This window comes from Macaca mulatta, chromosome 5 (assembly GCF_049350105.2).
Source record: "Macaca mulatta isolate MMU2019108-1 chromosome 5, T2T-MMU8v2.0, whole genome shotgun sequence".
In the NCBI taxonomy this organism is placed as follows: Eukaryota; Metazoa; Chordata; class Mammalia; order Primates; family Cercopithecidae; genus Macaca; species Macaca mulatta.
Window position 1 is genome coordinate 40,269,237 of NC_133410.1, and position 14,250 is coordinate 40,283,486.

Sequence of the window (14,250 nt, forward strand, 5' to 3'; positions counted from 1 at the left end):
AAAAGCTAAAAGCAGAACTACCATTCAACCCAGGAGTCCCATTACTGGGTACATACCCAGAGGAATATAAATCATGCTATCATAAACACACATACACATGAATGTTCACCGCAGCACTATTCACAACAGCAAAGACATGGAATCAACCTATATGTCCATTAATGACAAACTGGATAAAGAAAATGTGGGCCAGTCATGGTGGCTCATGCCTGTAATCTTAGCACTTTGGGAGGCTGAGGTGGGTGGATCTTCTCAGATCAGGAGTTCGAGACCAGCCTGGCCGACATGGTGAAACCCTGTCTCTACTAAAAATACAAAAATTAGCTGGGTGTGGTGGCAGACACCTATAATACCAGCTTCTTGGGAGGCTGAGAGGCTGAAGCCAGAGAATCGCTTGAAGCCAGGGGGGTGAGGGTTGGGAGATGGGGGGTGGAGGTTGCAGTGAGCCAAGATCGTGCCACTTCACTCCAGCCTGGGCAAAAGAGCAAGACTCCAACTCCAAAAAAAAAAAAAGAAGGAAAAAAGAAAAAAAAGAAAATGTGGTACATATATACCATGGAATACTACACCATCATTTAAAAAAAGCATAAGATAATGTCTTTTGCAGGAACATGGATGGAGCTGGAGGTTATTATCCTTAGAAAACTAATGCAGGAACAGAAAATCAAATAACACGTTTTCTCTTACAAGTGGGAGCTAAATGATAAGAACTTGCAAACACAAAGAAGGAAACAACAGATACTAGAGTGTGGAGTGTGGGAGGAGGGAGAGGAGCATAAAAGATAACTATCGGGTACTGAGCTTAATACCCAGGTGATGAAATAATCTGAACAACAAACCCCCGTGACATGTGTTTACCTATGTAACAAACCTTCACATGTACCCCTGAACCTAAAATAAACATTAAAAAATTTTTATATCATACATTTATATACCATATTTTAAAGTACACAATTCAGTGCTATTTAGTATACTCTCAGAGTTGTGCGTCCATTAATACTATCTAATTCGAGAACATTTTTATCACCCAAAAAGAAATCCTGTACCGATTAACAGTCACGCCCCATTCGTCCCTCCCTCTAACCCCTGCAAACACTACTTTGTTTATGTGAACTTGGTGATGACAGACATTTCATATAAACAGAATCATATAATATGAGATCTTTTGTTACTGGCTTCTCTCATTTACTGTATCTTCAAGGTTCATCCATGTTGTAGCATGTATCAGTACTTCATTCCTTTTTATGGCTGGACAATATTCCATTGTATGGACATACCACTTTTTATTTGTTCATTAGTTAACGGACATTTGGGTTGTTTTCACTTTTTAGCTATTATGAGTTAACACTCATATACAAGATTTTTTTTGTATGGGCATGTAAAACTGACCCAATAGTCCCACAGATAGCTTTTTTTGATAAACACAGAAATTGACCCTTCTGGTCTTAAAATAAATTTATATTTGTTTTATCTGAGATCCTTCATCCGGAAATGATCTTCAGGTCTCTCAGAAAAAAAAAGTACCAAATAACTGAAACTCACCAGATCACTGCATCCAGACAATGAGATGCTGGACCCCTCATTCATCCTAACTGCTCCCTTGATCCTACCTAGATCCTGTTTGGTACACTTTGCTACGTTTCTTCCCTGCTATATAAACCCTTAGTTTTAGTTGGTCAGGGAGATGGATTTGAGACTGAGCTCCTTTCCTGTCTTCTCAGCTGCAGCACCCGATTAAAGCCTTCTTCCTTAGCAATACTCGTCCTCTCAGTGATCTAACTTTCTGTCCAGTGAGCAGCAGGACCTAGATTGAACCCCTGGTGTTTCAGTAGCACATTTTCAATTGTCTTGAGTGTGTACTCAGGAGTGGAACTGCTGAGAATAGTAACTTGCATTTGTATGTATACACACACACACACACACTGTTTTATATTTTTATAAACATATCACATTATGTATATATATATTTAACATTTTCAGGAACTTCCAGACCGACTTAGTACAAAAGCCACTGTACCATTTTCCATTCCCACCAACAGTGTATAAGGGTTCTAAATTATCCACATCCTTGTCAACACTTGTTACTGTCTCTTTTTTACTACAGCCATCCTAGTTGGTGTGAAACGATATTTCACTGGGGCTATGCTTTTCATTTCCCTTTCATTTTCCAGAACTTCCGGTTCCTTTTATTATAAAGTCTAGCATGTAAGAAGACACAATAAATGTTTTTTGACTCCTTAATTCATTTCCTCATTCATTCATTAAATATTTACCAAGAGCCTACTATGTACCAGGCACTCTCCTAAAGGTCAAGAACACAGCAGTGAACAAAATAAGCAAAACTAAATGAAGAATGAATAAGCAAAATACCAGTAACAACGAGGGTTAGTTTTTAGCACAAAGGTGGTTCTCTTGGATTCCTGACAGATGGATGGGGCCCCCAGTGATTTTGCCATCCCCTCCACATCTATTCATCATGCTATGTTACAAAGCTCCAACATCAATTCAAGAGGATCGATTCCTATTCCAGAGATGGGTATAACTTCAGATTTAAGAGTGTGACAAGAGCTAATATTACTGCTGTCGTTGCTCTCCTGCATGCACGATGAAGAAACATCTATTATAGCCTGTCATGTGTTTCCTCCTTACCTGTTAAAAGCCTCACAAATTTTCTTGGGGACTCAGCCTTCCTCCACACCCATTCAATCATTCAACAGATATTTTTTGTTCACTACATCATGCCAGATATGCTTATAAGTGCTGAGGATATAGCAGTGAACAAAACCAACAAAGTAAAGATACCTATAGAGCATAAACTCTAGGCGTTAGGCCCATGTGTTTCAGGCAGAGATGATTGTACCCCTTATTTCAGGGGGCACATGGCCAAGGCACAGCCAATCACAGTAGCAAATTCCCATGGCTCTAGTGGCTGGTTCAAGGAAAAGCGTATGACCCACATGAAGCCAGCCAACCATGAGACTTGCCAGAAGGATAATAGTGGTGCTCTCTTTTCTCTTTTTCTTGAACTAAAAGATGCAAGCCTAGAGCTTCAAGGGGTCCTTATGAAGAGATAACCTGCCCCAGCATGACTCTACCAAAGAAAGCGAAGCCAAGAGACAGAAAGTGAGCAAGCCCTAATGACTGAATCCCTAAAATAAGACATGCCTGAAATATGATACTGCTGGACTTCTCAGGTAAATAGATTTATGTATTTATTTTGCCTAAGCCACTTGGAGCTGGGTTTTCTCTGTTGTGCGACTAAAAGAGCCCTCATTAATACACAAAGTATTTTTTATGAAACCTAAGCAAAATTGGATAAGCCAGGATCACTTTAATTTCATGACTTGCACAGCTTCTCTCCATCCCAGCCACAAAGGCCCCAGCACAGACACAACCAGGCTGACTGGCCCTGTAACTTAGACCACATCCTAATACAAACCTGTGCTGCATCCTATAGTTAAACCTGGCTTTCCCCCTGCTCCTTTTCCCTTTCCTAAGACCTTTAGCCTTTTGTCAAGAAAGAGTTTGTCAGTAATGACAAGAACTTCTCTCTTCAATAACCTGCTGCTCTCCCTTTACTCCCACGACATGCTTATAAAATTGGAAACTGACAAATGGGCCCAGGGTTGATAAATGGGCCCAAAGAAGTCCAATGTTTGCCCCATTCTTGAATGAAACTTCACATTTTCTTCATTTTTATTTTTCTGCTATACAATTTCATTTCCACCGAGGAGTTAATGGTGAAACTTCTACCCTGAAGAATGTCACCTTTTGAACTAGACCACAAAGTATTAAGGAAATGAAATAAACTCTGATTTTTCTTTTCCTTTTAGGAGGGAGAGGCTAAATAAAGCTGGCTTCATGAAACTACTCATGAAAGGAAACCTTCAATGTGACAAAAATGATAAGAACTCTGTGAACAAAAGAGGCAAAAGTTATCAATAAGGCAGCTTGGGTCACCGGGCCAGGGAGATGGCAGGATTTGAGCCTCAGAATGTTCTAACTAGAAGAACAATGTCACACTGCTGATGCAGAGTGTCAGATACAGGGGTGATTTCAACAGCCAGATCTTACCCACTTGAGGGTTTCTTGTGTCCCATTAAACTTAACTGCCTGAGGACTCACTCAGTTCAATGTTTTAAGTGGAACTGATTCAAGACAAATGTATCACATACCTCTCAACAAACTCAATCTTAATGAGCTTGATTTAGCCATTCCACAATGTATACACATTTCAAAACAACATGTTGTACACAATAAACATATACATGTTTTATTTGTTGATTATAAAAAAATAAGAAATGTTATTTTCTAAAAAAGAAAATCAGATTTGGCAGTGAGAAAGGATATGTTATTACACAAACTAACAATGGCTGAAGTTGGCAGAGGGTCTTATGGAACACCATGTTAGGGATGAGGAGAGAGGTTCAAGGAAGGCTTCCCACAAAAAGAAGAGCTGACCGGGCACGGTGGCTCACGCCTGTAATCCCAGCACTTTGGGAGGCTGAGGCAGGCGGACCACGAGGTGCGGAGATCAAGGCCATCCCGGCTAACACAATGAAATCCCGTCTCTACTAAAAATACAAAAAATTAGCCGGGCATGGTGGCATGCACCTGTACCGAGTAGCCCTAGCTACTCGGGAGCCTGAGGCAGGAGAATCACTTGAACCCAGGAGGCAAAAGTTGTAGTGAGCCAAGATCGTACCACTGAACTCTAGCCTGGGCAACAGAGCTAGACTTTGCCTCAAAAAAAAAGAAAAAAAGAGCTGAGTTGGATCTTGAAGGGTGGTAAGGAGCCCAGCAGCAGACAAGAAAGAAAAAGGCACTCCAGATGGGGGAACGCTTGCCATTCCCAACATCACACCTGGCAGATGTGATGATCAGTTATTTAGGAAGCACAAGCAGAATGTGTGTATTCAAGTAAGAATTAAGACCTTCGGAATAGTCAACTTTGGAAATTATATTCCAAGGACATTTTCTCTGCTCAATTTCTTTTTTAATTTAAGGGACAGGGTCTCACTATGTTGCTCAGGCTGGAGTGCATTCACAGGCACAGTCATCATGCACTACAGCCTCAAATTCCTGGGCTCAAGCGATTCTCCTGCTGCCTCAGACTCCCAAGTAGCTGGGGCTACAGGTATGCACCACCACATCTAGCTCTCTTCCCTGCTCAATTTCTAAGCTGTTTCCATTCTTTAGTAAAGTCTCAGTGACTTTCAAAGATAATTTTTTTTTTTTTAATAGAGCTCTAGACTTTTATGGGCAAGCCTGATGATGATCCAGCTTTGGAATATTGGTTCAGGTGGAAAAAAAAAGTAGGTGAGCTATAAAGAAATGTCACATATTTTCTTGAGTTACTGATAAGCTGGGCTCCAAATCTATTCTGAAAGGGAAAAAAAGTTAAACAATAACAGGATCCTTGAAATAGGGTAATTACTTGATATCATGGTCTAAGACCTGCTCAGAAGGGACTCCAGAGCTGAATCCTGAAGGGTCAACAGGAATTTCAAAGGCAGATGATGGTATAAATTCTGGTATGTTTGGCTGGGCATGGTGACTCACGCCTGTAATCCTAGTACTTTGGGAGGCTGAGGCTGGCAGATCACTTGAGGCCAGGAGTTCAAAATCAGCCTGGTCAATGTGGCGAAACCCGTGTCTCTACTAAAATTACAAAAATTAGCCGGGCGTCATGGCACATGCCTGTAATCCCAGCTACTCGGGAGCCTGAGGCAGGAGAATCGCTTGAACCTGGGAGACAAAGGTTGCAGTGAACCAAGATTGTGCCACTGCACTCCAGCCTGGGTGTCAGAGCAAGACTCTGTCTCAAAACAAATTTAAACAAATAAATAAATATATAAATAAATAAATTCTGGCATGTTTGTTTTTAAAAGATGTCCCTGTAGTCACAGCTCCCTAGAGTTAGAAAAAGGAGCTGAAGGCAAACCTAACTCCACTTACTAGTCCAGACCCTCTCTCACCAGTCGCTATTTGAATTTTCAAGTGAAAAAATGGCTGGAATAGGATTTTCCACTGAACTAAGAATACCTCTTTCCTTGTAAAATGTGTTATATGTCATACCGATGCATGAGACTAGTAGCTGTTATTTAAAAACCAGGCTAGATAACTGTTTCAGTATCTCTTACATAACCGCCAAAGAATAAAGCTGTTTGAGCACCACCATGAACAATGAAAACATCAGCATAACAAAATGTATCAAGAACAGGAAATTTCTAGAAGTTATTTTATTAGTCTACCTTCACTTAGAGGAATACATTTCATTTTATACACTTGCCAGCTTTATTTTACTGTTTTCATACTAGTGTACCTTGAAGATAAGACTATAATAATAATCTTATCTATTAATAATCTATCTCATAAAAATATGATTTTAAAAGTTAAAGGATCCCTAAAGGGAATTATTCTCAACATTTAAAATCTATTTTCTAAAGAACATATGTATTTTTCTTGATTTTTCCATAACTAATATATCTATTCAATATGTTTTGACAAAATATGCATTGACAAAATCCATACCCTCCCCAAATCATCACACTGTTATGATTAGATGGCTTCTAAAAATCAGCTCTAAGACACTGACTTTCCTTTGTGAACTCAGGTTTGTCATAGTTTTTGGCTGCTTTTTATAAAAGAATATTTCTTGCCTCTCTTATACCTCTATGAGCTTAGTGTTTACTACGTTTTATTTTAGTTCTTTGTTGAAATGTAACATGAAAAATGTCATATAAAGGAGACAGCAGCTTGATTATATTTAATAATAAGTTTAGAATTTAGGGACATTAGTATCTATTTGCCAATGGTTTAAATCTACTTATTTAAAAACTCAGAACTTGTGGAGCAATATGTGCCCTGATAAATATGAAATCTATCCAGATCTATCTGTCACTTGAAGTCCTATATGATGTTTAATTTGAAATGTTACTGCAATTGCTTTTTCCTTATTATGTAACTGTGAGGCTAGGGATTAAATCCCACACCATGTTGTGTGTAGACTAGCATCTATCACGAGACCAAAAAAGGGACGTACAGTAAAATTAAGGTCGTCTTCCTAAGACCTGAAATTAATCTGCTGATTAGACCCAAGGAGAAGAATATATTCAGTATTGGGGGTGGGGGGGGGTTCTGTCTAAGCAAACTCTACAAGCTATTAATAAGATGCAGATTGAGAGACTCAACACCAACACCTACTCCTTTGTTCACATTTCAGTAGTACCCAGGTTGTAATATACAATGCTAGATGGTAAAATTTGACATTTTTAAGCTCCTGTCACAGTCAACTAAAATATTTTTACATTATATTCATGCAATTATTACACAAATATGGTTAAGTCCAACTAATTCTTCTACTTGATTTTAAAGATTCATTTTTCTATTACATTAGTGAAGAACAATGAAATTCAAAAACATGTTATTTTAGCAAATCATAAGTTTAACATTAAACATTATCTCTTTTTTTTTAAGTTTGAATATTCAACTGCTTCTCTGCATTGAAATACGTGAAAATGTATCTGACCTGGAAGTACTTCTGACATGGATCACTGGGCGTCAGCAATGGTGCAGGAAATAGGTTATAATTTGAAATCTAAAAAAAAGGGATCATTTGAGAAATTAAAACCCCAAATAACAAAGCATAAAAGAAAAGCATAGCAGTGAAAATCTCTCCAAAAGCTGTTACATACACTAAACAAATTTTGGCAGACAATGTCCACATTTTTGTTCGTTTATAGTTCGTCACACCACTTTTGATTGAAACTTGAATTCCCACTCAGCCACATTTCCCACAAACATTTATTGAGGGTTTTTTTTCATGGTAGGCCTAACCTACCTTTCTGTCTCAAGTGTTCAATGTTTTTTCTCATGAAACGTGCACACACACACACACACACACACAATTCAGCACCCCTACAGAAAAAAAAAATTGGGACATTTTGCCACGTAAAAATTAAAATCATCTGTTTAGAAAAAATGTGACTATAAACACGATAAAAACAAAAAACAGACCGAAGAAAAAATTACCACCACAGATGACATAAAAGGGTTAACTTCCTTCATATAGAAAGAGTTCCCTGAAACCATTAAGAAAAATATGAACAAGCTTGTAGGAGAATAAGGAAAGAAACAAATCCCAAGAGAAACACAAATGTTGAATAAACATAAATCACTAGCTGCACTTACAACTTAAGAAAATACCAATTTAAATAACAATGTCTAACTGGATTTCCCATATCAGACTGGAAAGATTAATAAGCCAGATAATACCACAATCTAAGGACAGGATACTGGAAACAGGAAGTTTCAAACCTTGCTGGTGGGAGTAAAAGCTGGCAAAATTCTTTGGAGAGCCATTTACAAATATCTGAGCAAGTTTTGAATGCATGGATCCCACTGCTTGGCAATTCCACTTCTAATAATTTATTTCACAGACAAGCTCATGTGGATTCTATTCTTCTAAAGTCAAAAGGCCAGTAACCACCTAGCTGTTCTTCAGTGCACAGCTGGTTCATTAGATGATGATACATCCATACAATGAAATATCATGCTGCCGTTAGGAAAAATGAAGTGGATCTACAAGAGCCTATATAAAAGGGGTTGCTGGTTTTTTGGGGGTTTTTTTTTTTTTTGAGATGTAGTCTGGCTCTGTCACCCAGGCTGGAGGGCAGTAGCAGCATGATCTCAGTTCACTGTAACCTCCGCCTCCAGGGTTCAAATGATTCTCCTGCCTCAGCCTCCCAAGTAGTTGGGATTACAGGCACGCACCATCACGCCCAGCTAATTTTTGTATTTTTAGTAGAAACGGGGTTTCACCATGTTGACCAGGTTGGTCTTGAACTCCTGACCTAAAGTGATCCGCCCACCTTGGCCTCCCAAAGTGCTGGGATTACAGGCGTAAGCCACCAGGCCCAGCCAGAAAGGGTTTTGGGATCACCAAGAGGTGACTAATATGCATAGCAAAGCATGATCTAACTTAAGTAACATTTTTAAAAAGCATACACATATAAATACATGTGCACACACACACCTAGGCATATACTCAGATGCACATGCATTTACATGGAAAATTTCTTAAAGGAATATAAAGATCTAGAAACATTGGAAGCTGCCAGTTTACCAAAATGATACATAACAAGGAAAACTGAAAATGGACCTTGTTTTCAATGAGTTGCTATCAGGAATGTCACTCAGAATGATAATATGTTATACTAAGTCAAATACAGATACTGTATGATTCTATTTATATGAAGTACAAAAACAGGAAAAACTGATTGATATCAGGATTATTGGGGGTGGGGTAGGGAAGTAGCAAGAGGGTTGCTTCTGGGACACTGGGAATGTCATGTTTTTTTCATCAAGATGTGGAAATTCATCAGGCTGTACTCTTACGTGCACATTTCTGTATGCGTATTACACTTCTATGAAAAGTTAAAAGAAAAATAATCAAATGCTAGAGGTTTTCTAAAGCATAACTTAAATTGAAAAACCTTTATATTTGTAAAAACTTAATTCTAATCTAACCTTTCCAAACTAGAAACCTTTAATGGGCATCACTTCCAACTTTATGATTCTGATAATGACCTGAGAACCTGGTCTACTGAGCCAAGATACATTTTTAATTATATTTTCACAAACTGTGGGTAAGGCTCATTACTCTGGTATAATGAAAAGGGTGGGTTTATTCGAAAATGTCCTGAAACAGCAAGTGATGCCTCCTCTGTGTTCCTCTGTCTTTGCCCTATAACTTTCTGCTCAGTTCCTTAAACATATTTCACAATTCCATTTTCCTTTTCTTAAATTTTAGTTTTTGTCTTCAGTGCACTTTAAATGCTATGCAGAGAAAGAGATGAATAGCTACTCAAGAAAATGAAGACCAGTAAAGAGAAAGTTAAAAAAAAAAAAGAAAAGGCATACTAGTGTGAGCATTCTGAAAAGGCTTGCACAAAAACTAAGAATCTGCATACAGTTGGCCCTCTGTATCCTCGGGTTCCACATCCATGCATACATCCAAGTGAGGATCAGAAAGTTAGGCCTGTGATGGTTGCCTCTGTACTGAACATGTACAGACTTTTTTATCCTTGTCATTATTGCTTAAACAGTACAGTACAGCAAAACTATTTACATAGCATTTATATTGTATTATCAGTAATCTAGAGGTGATTTAAGGTATACGGAAGGGGCAGGTACAGCGGCTCATGCACACTGTGAGATGGAGGGGGACGGACCACCTGAGCCCAGGAGTTTGAGACCAGCCTGGGCAACAGAGTGAGACCCTGTCTCTACAAAACATACAAAAATTAGCTGGGTGGGGTGGCACACACTTGTATCCCAGCTACTCAGCATGCTGAGGTGGGAGGATCACTTGAGCCCAGGAAGTCAAGGCTGCAGTAAGCTATGATTGCACCACTGTATTCCAGCCTGGACAACAGAGTGAGACCCTATCTCTAAAAAAAAATTAAAAAATAAAAAGTATACAAGAGGATGTTGCATCGATTCTATGCAAACACTACCCCACTTTATTTAAGGGGCTTGAGCATCCCCAGATTTTGGTATCTGAAGGGAGTCTTGGAACCAATCTGCCTCAAATACCGAGGGATGACTATCCTTAATGTATATAATCCTTAAAATAAAATATTCCTGTTTCCCTTACCAAACAAACCAACATCTATAAAGTTAAGAATTAGACATTCTGCTAACGACTTCATATTATAAATAGCCCTAAGTTACTATCTGACCCATATTTATTTCATACCTGCCATGTGCCATGCATTATGTTAGGAGTAAGGGATACTTTAGTGAGTAAAAAACACATTTCCCCTCTTACGGAACTTATAGTCTAGTTGTTGGAAAGATGGATATTAATCACAAAGTTACTCACAGCATAAATAAGTTTTGGAGGAAAATAACTTAGATATAAGAGAAAATGCAACAAAACAACCACAGGCCAGACTGGAGGGTCAGGAAATGCTTTCCTGAGAAAGTCAAATTTAAGGTGCAATTTGAGGACCAACTGGGATTTAGGTAGATAAACACTTATCAAACACCTAGAATGTGCAAGGCATTTCCTGGCCCTGGGGATGAGGCACAAACATGCAGAACTTTTTCCCCTAGGCACTTATATCTTTGATGAATGAATCTCATCTAATAAAACAGTTTCTGAGAGGAACTTAGGGGCATGGACTAATTCTACATAAACAATAACCTGAGAAGATATCAAAGCAGCACTTGGAAAATAGGAAAACACTATACAAATGCATGGCTTTTAAGAACAATATACAACTGTGCTGTCCAATACAGTCCCTACCTACTAGTACCTACAAGGTATTGAATACTTAAAAAGTAGTGCAACTGACAACTGAATTTATTTAACTACAATTAATTTAAATATAAATTTATAAGCTGATATTTGACTCTTATTGGAAAACATTTAAGTAGGTTTGGAACTTCTTAGGTAGGTGAGTCTACTTCTTCAACTCTGAATTTTATGAAATTTAAATACAGGTCAAGTATTTCCAATGAATATTGCATCCAAGTTGATTTCTGTGAGCGTAAAATGCATGCTGATTGTGAATACTTGGCGTGGAAAAAATGTACAATGTCTAATAATTTTAAAATATCGATTGCATGTTGAAACGATAATAGTTTGGTTATATTAAGTTAAATAAAACATGTTAAAAATAATTTCACCTTTTTAAAGAATGTGGTACTAGAAAATTTTATATTACATACGTGGCTTGCATTCTATTTCTACTGGCGAAGCCCTGATCTAGAGAATGTAGACAGATTCAAAACTTTACCCTAGGCGGGTGCAATGGCTCACGCCTATAACCACAGCACTTTGGGAGGCCGAGGTGGGTGGATTATGAGGTCAAGAGTTCAAGGCCAGCCTGGCCAATATGGTAAAATTCCGTCTCTACAAAAAATAAAAAAATTAGCCAGTGTGGTGGCACACGCCTATAGTCCCAGTTGCTCAGGCGGCTGAGGCAGGAGAACTGCTTGAACCCGGGAAGCAGAGGTTGCAGTGAGCCGAGATCACGCCGCTGTACTCCAGCCTGGGTGACAGAGTAGGACTCTGTCTAAAAAAAAAAAAAAAAAAACCAAAAAAACAAAAAAACTTTACCCTAATCAAAATATTATGTACTTTTCCATAAAAGCAAAGACTGGTGGACATGCTACTTCAGCTGTAATGCTAGAGATTTTGTCAGCATTGAGAGGAGAGCCCTTGTTTCCATAAAAATCACATACTGAGTTCAGAGTTGTTGGGGACAAATGGCAGGTCACTACAAGTTCTGCACTGAGAATACAGTTGTGATTTTTGGGGCAAAGCATAAAGCTACCTAAGTGAAACAGTCTAGCAACAATAGTTTCCTTCTAGCAGTGTTTTCACATGTCCCGTTAATAAAAATTCTTAATGCTGATGTGCCTTCAGATAATGGTACTAGGGATCAATAAATATCTGACAGGACCAGAGAGAGAGCTTGCAACCCCAAATCACAAAAGCACCACTAAGCAGACAGACAGACAAACAGACAGATAGATAAAATGCCCTCTTGTAATTTGATTCAGTAAAAGATGCTATGTACCTTTAAATAATTCTGAAGAGGAACGAAAGATTTAAATAAAAATCAGACAAACAATTCCATTTTACCTATGTTCCCCAAATACTACCAAACAAGTCTGACCGATTCCTCCTTCTCAATGTGCCTAGCTCTTTGTCCAACCCATTTTTAAAATAGTACTGCACAGTCCCATAACTCCTCCCCTGACAGCCAGTCTAATTCCTCCCCATACACCATCCCGGATCTATTGCAGATCTATGATGCCAGATAAACATTGCTCTGGTCACAATCACCACCTTATCTAAAATCTCCAGAATTAAGTTGTTTCAACCACTAACAATCTAAGACCCAACTGATTCTAGAATCTCTCATTTATCCTCTTTACCTTCAAATAGCTACTTCCCTAGAAACTCAGTGCAATGCTATAAAACCCAATACTCCCTTTCTATACAAATAGCTTATAATAACCCCTTTATTATCCTAAAGTGATATTCACAGATAATATAACCTATCTGAACACATAAATTCTAGAAAAGGGGGAATAAAAGGAGGGAAACATTTCAATAAGCAAATTCTCTGGCATGACTATTCCAGCAGTCATAACAAACAGGTATCAGACACTCACCTATGTGTAGAACCATTGTTAGTGCAACAGCTATAAATGCAGACTGAAAAAGGCATGTGTTGTATTGACAACTCAGACATGATTTGCACTGCTGCCAATAACATCAATTGCAAAATGCTGAACAACTCTTTGGAATATTCCAAAAAATATTAAATACACTTGTCTTTAAATGAGAAGGAGTTTTCACTTCTGGAACACATAGTGTATATTAAAACCAAGTTTAGAATTTCTAGGGTCAGATAATTATACAAAAATGTCTTTAACTACATGAATATTTGCTAGGGTATTTAAAAGCTCTGCAGAGTAAGGCAATCTTTGTTGTACAGGGTAGTCCTAAGTACTGCAAGACATTTATCATCCCTGGTCTCCACCCGATTCAAATAGTGGGCCCCTTCCACACTCCCCTAGTGGGAGTTCTAGCCACCCCCAAACCCCAACTTTGAAAATTATGACCTTGGCCCGGAGTTATCTCTTCCTCTTAACTCATTTGACACTTAAATCCTATATGATCTTGAACCAATACTTAATGTCTGGAAGCCTATTTGACTGTCTTGTTGGACTGTAAATTGTGGTTACCATCAATCTGACAATTACTAAGACAACAGAATGGGGTATCATAGGCTGCTTGTTTGCTTTGCTTAGTGTCTAGCACATCCTAAGCGTTCAGTAAATGCTAATTAAGGCCAGATGCAGTGGTCCACGCTTATAAATCCCAGCACTTTCAGACGCCTAGGCAGGCGGATTGCTTGAGGCCAAGAATTCAAGACCAGCCTGGGCAACATAGTGAGAGCCCCATCTCCACAAAAAAATTTAAAAACTAACCGGGCATGGTGGCAGATGCCTGCAGTCCTAGTTACTTGGGAGGCTGAAGCAAGAGGATTGCTTGAGCCCAGGAGTTCAATGCTGCAGTGAGTTGTGAGACAACTGGTGAGACCTTGTTTCAAAAAAAAAAAAAATACTCACTGCTATTATTGTTGTTATTTTTTTTCTTACCCACGCTTGTTTCCTCAACTAGGCTGTAAGCTTTCTGGACCAAAAGCAGTGTCCTGGAGATCT

General features: G+C 38.6%; 1 protein-coding gene across 29 annotated transcripts in view; it reads right to left on the reverse strand.

Moving 5' to 3' along the window:
- Nucleotides 1-14,250, reverse strand: part of APBB2 (amyloid beta precursor protein binding family B member 2) — a 408,181-nt gene that overhangs the window by 215,347 nt on the left and 178,584 nt on the right. For 19 of the 29 annotated variants that reach the window (XM_078003321.1, XM_078003307.1, XM_078003325.1 and 16 more), the window contains one exon: nt 7,532-7,600. The exons of the other annotated variants lie outside the window; for them this stretch is intronic. In XM_078003321.1, the coding sequence (XP_077859447.1) occupies nt 7,532-7,550 (19 nt within the window). In that variant the 5' untranslated portion in view covers nt 7,551-7,600. The remainder of the gene's footprint in view (nt 1-7,531; nt 7,601-14,250) is intronic. 29 annotated transcript variants of the gene reach the window in all.